Source organism: Seriola dumerili, unplaced genomic scaffold (assembly GCF_002260705.1).
Source record: "Seriola dumerili isolate Sdu_G_001 unplaced genomic scaffold, Sdu_1.0 BDQW01000003.1, whole genome shotgun sequence".
In the NCBI taxonomy this organism is placed as follows: domain Eukaryota; kingdom Metazoa; phylum Chordata; class Actinopteri; order Carangiformes; family Carangidae; genus Seriola; species Seriola dumerili.
The window spans coordinates 17,628,820-17,642,788 of record NW_019174258.1 but is presented as its reverse complement, the minus strand read 5'-3'; the positions used below and the strand labels follow the sequence as shown (position 1 = coordinate 17,642,788).

The following is a 13,969-nucleotide window of genomic DNA, read 5'->3' as shown; positions in this document are numbered from 1 at the left end:
TGTAACTGTTGCACAGAGCCAGGCTAGCTTTCCCTGTGTTTACAGTCTTTATGCTAAATGAACATGGATGAGTTGTAACAGTAGAATGAAAGTGGCCTTATTTCCTGATCAGAGGCTGTTTACACTGATGGTTTATTTCTTATGTGATAGTAAACAGAATGAGATGAGATCATCTGCTCTGATGTCATCCAGGCAGCAGGCCAAAGGTCACATACAGTTCCTGCAGAGGAAATGCATATCATTAGAGGACAGTACAAAAGTTGGACTTGGCAGATGCTCACTGTGTGAATGTTTTTATGTCATGTGACATCACTGCAGTGAACACATTTAAACAGGTCAGGTTCTGCTGAAAATACTTTTATCAATTACTCTTTTCTAACTTACAGTGCTTATGTAGGAAGAGACCCACCGAGCATCAGAAGGGCTTTACTGTGTCTCTGACTCTGACTCTGAAGTCTATAAGTTTGTCTTGGATCCAGCGGAGCCACAGTACTTACAGCACTTGTACAGCCTGTTCAGCCTGTTGATGTCATTCCTGCTCATCTGGGTGGCCTGGCCAAAGGACACATTGCTGTTGGGAATGGGCACCATGGTGGGACGGTTGTTCTTGGAGAAGGCGTACCTGGAAAAACACAGATACCACAATACAAAACAAGTTTGGTTACTTAGTGAGGAACAGTCCCTGATACATTTGGTGATTTTACTGATTTTCGGTGTAGTGTGATAATGTTTAAAAGCAGATTTGCATTAGTTTTGCTGTCACTATCACACAACCTCTTGTCCAGAACAGTATCAAACAGTCAACCAGTTAGCTCTGACTTCACGGACACTGATAGAAAGTACTTACATGCAGTTACAAACGAGGTGAAAGATAAAGGAAAATCTAATAAAGTTAATATAGGTAGAGTACTACAAATATGAAGTTGTCCATACCTCTCATACTGCATGACAGAGTTGTAGTCATAAGGAGTTCCCTGGTTCAGAGTGTCAATCTTGTAAAAGTTGTACTCCATGCCTGCAGATATGATTTAAAAAAAAATGAATGCAAAATCTCACACATTTACAGTTTTAAAGTGAAATGCAAAGATTTGAATTCAGCTCAGTAGGTTTTTATCAGGGTGTGTAAACCGTACTGTGAACTCAAAACTGCTTTACAAATTGCTGTTTTAGTTATCTTCAGGGCATTTTTTGATAAATAAAATAACAATAAATGATAACAATTTAATAATTTAGTCAGTGTTGATTGGGGCTGATGACACACTTTTGCAAGGTAAAAAAACTCTGGTGTGGGCTTACAAGGAAGTGAGCGTGCCAGGCCTCTGTCGCCCTACTCACCTTTGCTGCAGGCTACAGGCGCCATGATACATTAGCTGCTACTAGCATTGCAGTCCCCAATAACTGTCAGTTATCGAGATGCATTTTGGGTAAAGGAACCCATTTAGGGTTTGAATGTCTCACTTCATCAGTGACTCAATCCTCAAGTCTCTGTTCCTGTGTGTCATACATACTATAGGTAAATGTAAGAAGCAATTTACTTTATTACCTTCAGAGTTTCTGTTTGTATCAAATATGTATGGATGAACACTAATATTAGAGGTTTCTAACATTAGCCTTAAGGTACAGTTTAGCTAACTAATGTTAGCTAGCTGATAGCATGCCCTTTCATTTCAAGTGTTAGCTTGTTATTTTATTACCAATATAAAATGTCATATATGATCTAATGTTACAAACACTGGGGCTCAGTCATGAGCAGTGAGACAATGTGTGATTAGTTGTTGTAGATATAGTGTATTATTATATTAATTAAGCATATTTATAGGGTTTATTATTTCGTGTTAATAGTGTTGTATGTATGTGTGTGTGCGTGCGTGTGTGTGTGTGTGTGTGGTGGTTTAGTCTTTTACCTTTATCATATTAGCTTCTACAGTATTATAGACACCCTCTTGTTTTCACTCAGTAATTCAAGAGTTTTACCTGTTGGCTCATTAAACAATATTGAAATACATGTGTACTGAATGCTCAGTAATTGTATTAGCAGTGGTGGAAAGTAATTAGGTATATTTAGTCTAAGTACTGTACTTAAGCACCTCATGATTTTAATGACACTGACTATTGATAATATAATGAATCTAGAATGTTGATTAGCTGGTCATACTGGGCAATATGGATCCCCTCAGCCTTCACCCTCTTTGCATCTTTGTCACCTTTTTCACCCTCGATGAATTTGCACCCCTGCAAACAATGAGACTGTTTCTGTCTCCAGAGCAGCTAAACAACAATACAAGTCATGTGATAGATGGTGAAAGTGTCTAACCATCAATGATGTTGTCCCAGTACACCTGGATATAGCTGTCCCTGTCAGAGCGAGTCTGCTCATGGTTGAAGCCAAGGGCATGGAGCAGCTCGTGCTGGATGGTGCCATGGTAGAGACAGCCCTGACGGCTCAGAGAGACGGTCTGACCACCGCCCTGGCGACCCACGAATGAGTAGCAGCTACGGAAACAAACATGGAGCAGTTTGTGGAAAGATAGAAATATATACTACTAGATACCAACATGCAGAACTGTAGAGGGAATCGCTGCTCTAGAAGAACCATGTACACTATGGCTTCTTCAAATGTTATTGATCCACTGTAGCAAACATCACTAAGCATTTGTTGTTAAGTAAAATAGTCATTTAAAAGCATGAACTTCCTGTGGTTACTGAAGCTCATGAAGGAAAGGAGGAGATGCTTTAAACCTGCAACAGGCAACGTGTAATTTCCAGACAAGCTTCAAGACAGATGTTAAAAGAAACAAGTTTGTTAAAGACGTAAACTGATGGAGCAAAAATGAAAAACTCACAGAGCTCCTGTGTGTGTGTGTGTGTGTGTGTGTGTGTGTGTGTGTGTGTGTGTGTGTGTGTGTGTGTGTGTGTGTGTGTGTGTGTGTGTGTGTGTGTGTGTGTGTGTGTGTGTGTGTGTGTGTGTGTGTGTGTGTGTGTGTGTGTGTCTGTGTGTGGATTCCTATCGTGTAGTGAACTTAGAGCCGGGCTCTTACCCGTCCCTGGACTCGATGTTCAGCCAGTCACTATCACCATTCTGGTAGGGTCTGAAACGGATGCAGGAAACTGAAGAGAAGGACTCCAGTCCACGAGTGATGATGGCCTGCTCTCTGGAGGCTGGCAGGACAAACATGGCAGGATGACAAGGTCTGTGACACCACTGTGGTCTTACCTTATTTATGTAATGTCATTTAACTGAACTTCAAAATTCAACTGTATTATTATTATTATTATAGAATTAAGTTTTATCATAATTACTCAAATAATAATTAGTTCATGATCAATTATAACCCCATTAATTTTATTGTTTATATGTAACATATTTACATTACTTATTATGGTATTATGGTATTATGGTAATATGGTTAAAAACCAGCAATACCGGTCTGTAAAAATCCTCCAGTACAAGAGAAAGTGCTGCATGTAAATGTGCTCCTGCAGTAAGAATACAGAAGTATTATCAACAAATGTGCTGAATTAAAACTAAGACAAAGGGTTAATTAGTGAATATTATTATTATTGTTATTGGATTGTTAATAGTGATGCAATAATAATTTTACTGTTGTAGTTGGTCACATTGGAACTCATTCTTATTATTTAATATGCTGTTGGGTTGTTTATGAGATCATCATATGTGTTTATGTAAAGTCTTAATTTGTAAAGTAACTGCTAACTATAGCTGATAACAACATAGTGCATAATAATTATACACTGTAGCCGATTATTCTTTTTTATTTGAAAAGGTCAATGTTTTCATTTAGACTCTTATGATGCACGTAAGCTTTTATAGGTAAAGTAACAAGTAGAGTAACAAAGTAACAAGTAAGAAATAGTCGTGTGTGATTGTACAAAAATCCGAATATTTACAAGCAAGTGTAAAATTAAATTAGCTTGGTCTGTTCAGTAAGTAAACTGTATCTGGCCCTATAATAATAATGACACTGTTGATGCTTACAGAAGTGGTTAGCGATGTAGTAAGGGATGTAGACCTTCCCGTCACTCCACTTGCCCCACAGACAGCCTCTGGAGGTGCAGGGGTCAGCGTTCCTGTCAGCCTCAGACTTGATAGCGATGTCGCCTCCGATCAGGATGGGCTCATCAAAGTCAGGGGCTGCGAAACCAGCACAAGTGCGGAGGTGACTTTGAAATACTTCACAGAACCATCTGTTCCACTCTTGTTAAGTGATGGTTTGGTGAAGCTCAGGGGACTGGACAGAATGATGTGTGAAGGTGAGGAGAAGCTCTGCTCACTGCGGTCTCTGTTGGCTCTCTCCAGCAGTTCACCAACAGAAAGCTCCCTGGATGTGTCATCCTCAATGGCAGCGACCTCTGGACAACACATGTGATACTGTATGAGCTATATGCGTCATCATTTTGAACATATGAGCTTAATGACATCAGAAGTACCTTGAATATTTGAAATATTCAAAAACATGAAAAGGAAATTGTAAACCTTTTATAAATCTCTTAATTGTTATAGTTTAGTTTGTATGTGAAGCTGGATAAAGAGTTAGATTCTTACCATTCTGTGGTCATCCAGAGTGACATGCAAGAAGAGCAACATGTTACTGAAGTTCATTCACATAGATCAAATTTAATTATTAGTCATAAAATTATGATAATATAGCCTTTAGAGTATATCTAACTATGAATACTTCAGGAAGCAATAAACATGGTCAAGTAAAAAGTGAGGTGTCAGCAGCTGAGAGCAAGAAAGAAAGAAAAGTTCTATTGATTTTACATAATTGATGGTTCAAACCAAACAAACCGAAACTCAGCTGTTTGTGATACAGTAATCAGATACTGTGTTCATTACATGAAGCCTAACAGCTTCATTTTTGTGTGTTTGTCTGTTTTTTTTAGTTTAGTTAAAAATCTATCTTCTGGTCACATTGGTGTAATTTCTACATAGCTTTATATGGTTGTTAACTTCAGTTGACTCAAGACAATTTATAGCTTTTCCTTTTCAGATCAAGTTTTTAATGTCCATTAACATTTCAGTGTGTACTCTCACTTATTTAAGACCTGATTTTCTCCCCCCTCTGACATGAGTAATCTGTACATCACGGGTCAGACGGAATAAGAGCTCTGTCACTTGTTTTTCTTCCATATTAACATCTATGAAATTCATTCTGCACGTATAGGCCTTCATGTCATGCCGGTGAGATGAGGTGGTTTCTGGGATTTTCTACCTCAGCCCAGGAAGAGGAGACCAGCAGCAGGACCCAAAGAGACCAAGAGAAAACCAACATGGCTGCAACAGACCTGGAATAACCAGAGAGAACACTTAGGAAGACCACTATAGAAAACTTAAAAAAACAAATAGTATGTCATCAAAAATAAACCCCTCCATTTACTGTTACATTACTTTACAGTGTGTGGTGGTGAAGGAGGACTTGGTTCTTACCTAAGAATCTGAACTGTGTCCTGCTGTCAGCCACTGAGAGTTTTTATACAGCTCAGATTCTCCAAGAACCAATAAACAACATGACACATCATAACCTGCACACACAACAACACACCTTTATCACTGCACATGGAAACTTCTGTGTCCTTGTAACTTGTGTGAAACATTACATCTGGCACAAGTTTGTAGGTGGGTGTGTGCATCAACTGTGCAACTACACAAAAGTAGCTCTAAATCTCTTATAAAATTAAAGGCTGCGGACATGAAAACAGAATGAATAGACACCCCGTTGTGTGATGTGTGTGTCCCAGCTGCAGGGACACAAGAGCATTAGTGAGGTCCAGTGCTGGTGTTGGTGATGAGGTCTGGCTCACAGTCAGGTTCTTTACAGTAAACTGGGTAACTAATTTCTGTATGCTCGCCAGACTGACTCATGCCTAAACTGTTGGACCTAAACAAGGGTGTCCACATACTTTTGGCCAGCAGTGTAGACCCTATGGAGTGTTTGAGTTAAATTTCCTGTTGTTTTATTTTCATGGTTGTTTAATTGAGAAAGCGATCGTCCAGTTGTCATGATGCTGCAGATGCTCAAATGTCTATTTTCTTCTGGGCACATTAAGATGATGAAGACCATGTAATATGATAGAAAGCTATATTACAGCTACTAAAATGAGCAGCCAAAAGTGTTGAAATGTGTTAATGTAAACACAAAATGTACGTCTTCAGCCTGGCTTTTAATTAAAGAAATTTTTAGACATTAGTCACTTTATTTTATTCACTTATTTTATGGGAATTATGTTGTGAATTGTATTTTATTGTATTTCATCTGTTCTTTTAGTATTCATTTGACTCTGTTTACTAATGTTATTATAGATTTTTAAATCTATTTTATTGTCAGCTTTCTTGATTTGTCCTGATAAGTCGTGTGTGCAGCTCTTTGAAGTGCACTAACCTGTATGAAAAGTGCTGTACAAATAAAGCTATACAAAGTTTGATTGATTGATTGATAAATGGACCTTGTGAGGAGATCATTTCTGATTTAACATACATGTTCCCCTGAGGTCTTTTAAGTACAGTATATCAGTAGTATATTACACCACAGAATAACAATGCATTTCTTCACAGTGGTATAATAATACTGTATTTGTTTATCAGACTGTAGTGTGATCTGCCACATATATCATGTCATATAATAAATGAATACAAACAGTACATGTTTCTTAATGAGCAATGTTTCACTTCCTCCAATGAAGAGTATCTCATGGCGTCTCTGTCTTTCCCTACTGCAGAACAGGTATTATAGTGAGGACATACTGTCTGTGGATTTATTTCCATGCATGTATTTTTTTGATTATGTTTAGTTTAAAAGTCATGGAATCAGCCTCTAAAATACCCCCATGTTTTCACAGGTTCTAATATTTGTTATTTTTTTACATTGGAACAATTTCCACATCATGACTTAAATGTTAGATATGTGACAGGGGTCAGACTTTGTAAACGTGGACTTGTGACCTCAGGATTTGTAAAATCCTGCTCTTTTCCTGGTTGCGCTTTGGACTGGATCCCCCCTGACTTCCAGAGTCTGAGTCTGAAACATTTGTTTCACTGTCTGTGTCTGTCTGAGAGAAAGAAACACACACACACACACTCCTCTGCTCTTATCAGTATGAGACATTCAACACACTGTTGTGAATATGAACCCACCCACAGCAGACACACCCACAGTGACAGGCTCAGGCTCACAGACATGTATCAGAGCTGATACAGAAACATACACCTCAGTATACGAATGGATGCAATGCAAGTGTGACCGTAAGCCAGTAAAGGGGCCACAGGAAATGATACAGGTGATGGTCAAGAACGGGCACGGACAAAGAGTTTTCCCCCAAGTTCACAATTTTTATTATTCTGCAGCAAGATAAACTAACAGCATGTTTAATAAACAACTTTAAAAAAAGTACTAAGCAAGAGCACGATAAGACGGCTGGGCGCGGCCGCAGACACGGGGGGGAGAGGGGAGTCTAATAGGACGGAGCACTCACCTCACTCCGTGCCCAACACACACACGTCAAAACAATCGAAAATATAAGGGAAAAACCATAAATTGTGAAGGACGTGCAAAATTATCACCACACACACACACACACACACACAACTAAAGGGATGTGAAGCTGGGGTGAGAAGCTCCGGACACCGATCCCTCCACCGTCCAAGCGGCCACACTCTCACCGGCCCTGCAGCACTCATGCAAAGAAAAGAGAACACAACAACAAGTTAAAAACCGTACACAAACAACTGCTGCAATAAATATATTAAAAACCCTTGGGGGAAAATTAAACGAGTTAAATGCCACAGAGGGCTAAAATGACAAAGGGACTAAGGAACTAACAGAAATCATCTATTGCAACGAAGAGGTAAATAATACCAGAAAATGCAAAAGAAACTATATAACGAGGTAAACAAAACTAGTTAAACAAATAAAACAAAACAATATAACGAAACAAAACAAAACAGCAGTGGCAGTCTGTCTATAATAAAAGAGAACACAAGCCAATTAAATAACAATTCTGCCATACCCAAAAATAAAAATACATAAAGAAAGGTGGTGTATTACCTCAACACAATTCACTCTACATGTGAGTCAACATGCGGGATACCCAGGAAGCAGGACCTACAGCAGGACAAACCAAGCAGAGGATAAGCCACACAATCAGAAAACAATATCACAGAAAGAATAAAAAAAACCTACCACACAATGTGTGCCAAACAGTATGCCAGGGACCATGCGGAGGCAGCAACAGAGAGAAAGCCGGTCTGCCGGTTTAAATACACTGATAAATGAGGAAGTGGGTGGAGCTATCCTGCTGTCTAATCCTACGGTGGCCTGGGAGGGAAATTCACTACCGGTCATAATCTGCCCCGGGGATTTAAATTGACGTCCCGACAATTTATTAAGACAAGGCCTAAAGAGAACTGGTATGGGAGCAGCACTAGAGCCAATTATTTGGGAATTTGTAGCCCCATCTGCCCTACTTGTCACTGATGCTGGCAGGCGGTAAGGGTTAGAATGTTTGCCAGCGTTCTCACGGGTTGACTTTCTTACCATCTCTGGACAGGGGGGTGAAGAGAAGCTGGTACCTGCACAGGCTTCAGGGGGAACTGCTGTAGGGAGTACAGGGCGCAGCACTGGGCCCACTTGAGGTGGGGCCTGTATATTGACAGGCTGGGAATCCTCTGACCCAGGTGCACAGCTGACTGCCACCCACAGGCCTTGCTCTTCAGTGTCGGGGCTTATCGTGGATGGGCTCCACCTTGTTGCAGGGCTGGGAAGAATATGAGAGGCCGGTACAGGTTTAAGCATGGAACGATGAACATGTCGTACCTCTGTCACCTTATGTTGTGGGGCCACAGCATACACTGCCCCTCCTCGCTCTGGGGGTCTCACCACTTGGAAAACTTTGGGGGCCCAGGCGTCCTGGATTTTACTCCTCCCTTGCTGAGAATGGTCCCTCAGGTAGACGTGTTGGTCTGCTGGTAACACGTCCCCCTGGGCCTGTTGGTCTGCCCTGTCCTTTCGCTGGGCGGCAGCCTGCTTCATCTTCTCTCGGGCATTCTCCACTGCCACCTGCAGCCGTCGCTGATGTTCCCGGACCCAGTTGCAGACTTCACCTGAGGTCGGCTCTTCTACACGACCCAGCAGGAAGTCCACAGGCAGCCAGCGTTCACGGCCAAACATCAACATGAAGGGGGATTGACCTGTAGTTTGGTGGGGTGTGGTGTTATAGCTGAACACAGCCTGTTGGAGGTATTCTGGCCATCTGTGCTTCTGTTCAGCTGACAAAGTGCGAAGGAGGGTCCGGTTAAAGCGCTCACACTGGCCGTTTCCCTGGGGATGGTAGGGGGTGGTTCTGGACTTTCTGATGCCATACAACTCACACAACTGTTGGATAATAGTGCTTTCAAAACTGCGACCCTGGTCCGAATGCAGCCTTGCTGGAACACCATACTTGTAGAACCACTCCTTAGTTAACACGTCTGCCACTGTAGAGGCCCGCTGGTCTCGGGTGGGGACAACCATGGTAAACTTGGAGAAGACATCGGTTAGCACTAACACCTGTTCCCTCCCATCCCTAGCTGGCTCTAAAAATGAAAAGTCGATAGCCAATATTTCGTTGGGTCTGGAGGCTAACAAATGGCCCACTGGGGCTTGGACCTGTGGCTGTGTATCTTTAGAAACACAGCATCTCCCACATGTTTGACACCATTCTTTGATCATTTTGCCCATTCCTGGCCAATAGCACCTCTGCCGGATCAGCTCTGTGGTACGCTCAATACCTTGATGACCATGATGATTGTGTAGCTGCTGGAACACTTCTCCCCTCAGACTCTCTGGGAGGACCAGCTGGTACACCCATTCTCCACCATTGGGACGCTGGTACGTCCTGTGCAGCAGCCCGTCCCTCATGGTGAGTCAATCCCACTGGCCCAACAACCGCAGCGCTGCAGGATGGAGCCTCTGTCTCTCTTCACGGCCTGGCACCCGCCGCTGGTGAAAAAAAGGGAGAACAGCACTGATGGCTGGGTCAGCTCTTTGCAATGCTACTAGGTCTTTGGTAGAACGCTCTGGGACAGCAGAGATGGTGTGTTGGACTGCCGACCCTGTACCCACAACAGCTCCTCGAACCGTCTCCGGCACCAGGGTCCCAGGGCGGGCTGGGCAGGTCGCTACTTCACCTTGGGATGGGTGTTGCCTAGACAAAGCATCTGCATTGCGGTTGCTGCGCCCTGGGCGGTACCGCACAGTGTAGTCAAAAACCGCCAGCTCCCCCACCCAGCGCTGTTCTGTAGCACCCAATTTGGCAGTGCTCAGGTAACTGAGTGGGTTGTTGTCTGTTCATACCATGCACTTGTGGCCCAGCAAATACTCACGGAACTTGTCTGTCATTGCCCATTTCATGGTCAGAAACTCTAGTTTCATAGAGCTGTAGTTCTTTTCTGCAGGATGAAGACTCCGACTGGCATAGGCAATTGGTCTGACCTTCCCATCCTGCTCCTGGGAAAGGACTGCACCCAAACCATCATGACTGGCATCCACCTCTAAAATAAAGGGAAGGTCAAAGTTAGCATAGGCTAATACAGGTGCAGACACCAACCTCTCCTTGAGCTCGCTGAAGCTGTGTTCACACTGGGGGGTCCAGGAGTCACTCAGAGTAACACCCTGACCTCGGCGGTTCTTTCTCCCTGTAAGCTCAGCAACTACTTTGTGGAGGGGGGCAGCCAGCTTGGCAAACCCTTCGACGAAGCGTCTATAGTAGCTGGCAAAACCTAGGAAAGACCTGAGTTCAGCCACCGTACTAGGAATTGCCCAATCAGCCACCGCAGCAGTCTTCTTCGGATCTGTAGAGACACCTGCGGCAGACACTACATGTCCCAAGTACTGTACTTCTTGTTGGAAGAAATGGCACTTCTCCAGCTTGGCCTTTAACCCCTCCCTCTGAAAGCGGCCTAGAACTAAGTCCAGGCGGCTAAGGTGCTTGTCCACTGTGGAGGAAAACACAACAACATCATCAAGGTACAACAGCAGGGAACGGCAATGTTGGTCCCCAAACATCCGTTCCATCAGTCTCTGAAATGTACTGGGGGCATTGCATAGGCCAAATGGCATCCTTTGGAACTCAAAAAGACCAAATGGGGTGCAGAAAGCAGTTTTCATTTTATCTTGCTCTGTGACAGGGACCTGATGGTAGCCGCTAGCCAAGTCGATGGTGGAGAACCACTGAGCTCCCGACAGAGCATCCAAGGACTCTTCAATTCTTGGTAGGGGAAAGGCATCCTTTCGTGTCTTGCCGTTTAGCAGCATGTAGTCCACACAGAGTCTCAGGATCCCGTCCTTCTTCCTAACCAAGACAATAGGAGAGGCATAGGGGCTACAGCTTTCCCGAATAACCTTGCTCTCTAACAGGTGACGTATGTGGGCCCTTACCTCGTCATAGTCAGAGGGGGGTATTCGCCTGTACCTCTGTCTAATTGGGATGTTGTCAAGTAAGGGGATGTCATGTGTCACAAGGTTAGTACAACCAAGGTCCAGGTCAGAAGCTGCAAACACAGCTCCATGTTCCAACAACATGGACTTAACCTTTCTCTGGTCTGGCTCAGAAAGTGAACATAATTCCATGGACTCAATGTGTTCTCTCACTGGGCTGCTTTGAACTGCTTGAGTGCCAACTGTAGCTGTGACCCCCCCCCAACTTGTGTTCTACAGTAGTAACTCCCTCTGGCAAACTTACAATCTGCGCCTGACTTAAAAGTCCTCTGGGGTGGCGTGGGTGTAAAAGGACATCTGTCTCACCTACATTTACCACTGGCACATACACTGTTCCTCTAGTGACAGTGACCATTGCTGGGGAGATTAGCACACACTCAGGGAGGGACCTACCATCATCAAGGTGCTCAATCAAAGCAGTACCTAAAGGCCCACCACAATGAGAAGAAAATGTCGCTGTAACCCACTTAACTGTACCCCTAGGTATAGTGATGGGATGCCTACCTCTCACCCGGGCTAACCCTGACTTGGCTTGCTTTGTATGAGACTGAGCATGGTGGCAATGTTGTAGCGCCTGTAGCCACACGGCAGGGGCCTGCTGCATTATGGGGAGGTCAAAAAGGTCAGGACCATGTTGGGTGAAAAGCTGCTGATAACACTCCCTAATCACATTCATGCCTAAGACCCCAGGGGCATCTGAGGGACAGTTGTGGCCAGGAGGGTCTTTTATGACCAACACACCTCGCTGTGGTATAACTTTGCCAAAGACTGTGACATCCAACTCTACATATCCTACATAGGGAATTTCTAGGCCATTGGCAGCGCGCAGCTGCAGCCAGCGGCAGGACCTAGGGGCACTCTGGAAGTGTTGGAGGAAAAAACTTTCAGTGATGGTTGTCACCATTGACCCTGTGTCTAGAAGGAGGTTAACAGGCACATCTCCTAAGCTAACCGTTACCTTGGGGCAAGGTGCTACGAGGTTAAGGGCAGCAGTCGGAGTAGTTGGTCCCTGTACATCCGAGCCGGTATTCTCCCCTCCTGATGTTTGGCTCCTCACATCAGGGGGAGGAAGTTTCCCGCATCCTGAGCGGCAGAGGTAGCTGTTATGGGGTGTGAGACCTGTAGCTGCTGAACCTGGGGATCAACACGTTCGTTATTGCATTCATTGGCATAATGACCTGGTTTTTGGCAACGCCTACATATAACAGTGTTTGGACGTGCTGGTCTAATGGGGGGCTTATTGTGGGGCCTCGAAGCAGCCTGTGCCAGTGCCAGTACACCCTGTGTCAATTGGTTAAGCTGCTCCTGTTGCTTCTGTAACATGTGCTTCAACTCTGCCATTTCTGTAATACTAGGACTAGTAGCTGCCCTAACCTCAGAGCACTGCATGGCACTAAAAGAGGGCACCGAATAGCTCCTAGCCCTAGGCTCATCAGGTCGTCCCTCCCGCTCCCAGCGAATGGCCTCTGCTCTAATGTCCAAGAGGGTATACTCAGGATGTTGCCGCACTATCCCCTTTAGCTCCCTACGAAGGTTAGCATCATGGACATGCTCAACGAACTGGTCCCTAAGAAGCATAGGGGCACCTGCACTCCGCTCGGGGCACAGCGTTCAATTTTTTCCATGAGACAGTACAAAGCATGTGAAAACTCTTGGAGTGACTCTCCCTCCTGCTGCCTTCGAGAGAAGAAACACTGCTGGAGAGAAACATGGGACTTAGAACAACCATACAAATCTTGGAGGACAATGAAAATTCTCTCCGGGTCCTCTCTTTCTGCTCTAGGCCGGTACCTAATCTCATCCTTGGCCTCTCCCTCCAAGTGATCATATATAAAATAAGCTTGCTCAACAGACCTCATATGTCTAATTCTCAGAGTTGCCCTCATCTCTTCAACCCAATCCTCCACTGGGATCCCAGAAGTCCCCCTAAAGACTGGACATTTTCTTTCCCTAGGGATATACAGCACACGTTCAACAGGGTCCTTTAGAATATGAACAGCGTGTCGCAAACCAGCTGGACTATCAGGACCTAGGCCTGACTGGGATGCTACTGGCTACTGCTCGTTCTGGGAGTAGCTGCTTCCTTGTTCAACCCGCAGCTGCTCGATTCAAATGTCTCTTAATTCTTGGAGCTCGTTGGCCATGGCTGCAGTGAGGACACGGGAAAAACTCAATTCTGAGAACACTTCGGCTTCGTCAAAGAGGGACCCCAGGGCGAGGAAGCACCAACACTCAACCAGTCCCACGAAGTGCACACTGCTGTTTTGTTTGAACCCCGCCAAAAAAAAAACATTTTTTTTAACTTAATTATATATATATATATATATAATATATATATATAAGGTGTAACCCAAATCTTTGTCACTTACACCCAAGGCCGCGCTAGACCATCCTGTATCCTGCCGACAACACCAGAATTGGACCGTTTTAGGGCCAAGTAAAGGGCCCCAGGAAAGACTACAGGTGATATCTCTCTT

The 13,969-nt window shown here is 44.1% G+C and overlaps 2 protein-coding genes and 1 long non-coding RNA gene across 3 annotated transcripts in view; all 3 read right to left on the bottom strand.

Moving 5' to 3' along the window:
* Positions 1–108: 108 nt before the first annotated feature.
* LOC111218766 (high choriolytic enzyme 1-like) lies at positions 109–5,469 on the bottom strand. Its single transcript, XM_022741230.1, has 10 exons — positions 5,450–5,469; positions 5,235–5,307; positions 4,565–4,568; positions 4,294–4,371; positions 3,998–4,153; positions 3,039–3,159; positions 2,315–2,493; positions 934–1,015; positions 498–622; positions 109–220 (listed from the first exon to the last, which is right to left on the bottom strand). Coding segments are annotated over exons 2-10 (807 nt in total). The 5' UTR covers positions 5,295–5,307; positions 5,450–5,469; the 3' UTR covers positions 109–218.
* Positions 5,470–7,571: 2,102 nt separating this feature from the next.
* Positions 7,572–8,238, bottom strand: LOC111218796. The gene is made up of 3 exons (XR_002664992.1): positions 8,199–8,238; positions 8,064–8,120; positions 7,572–7,683 (listed from the first exon to the last, which is right to left on the bottom strand). It is a non-coding gene; the product is annotated as an uncharacterized LOC111218796 (long non-coding RNA).
* A 294-nt stretch (positions 8,239–8,532) lies between these two features.
* LOC111219506 overlaps positions 8,533–13,969 on the bottom strand; it is a 19,671-nt gene continuing 14,234 nt past the window's right edge. Inside the window, 5 exon segments of the mRNA XM_022742206.1 lie at positions 8,533–8,587; positions 8,689–9,422; positions 10,281–11,596; positions 11,997–12,351; positions 12,451–12,626. Of these exon segments, the coding sequence (XP_022597927.1) occupies positions 8,533–8,587; positions 8,689–9,422; positions 10,281–11,596; positions 11,997–12,351; positions 12,451–12,626 (2,636 nt within the window).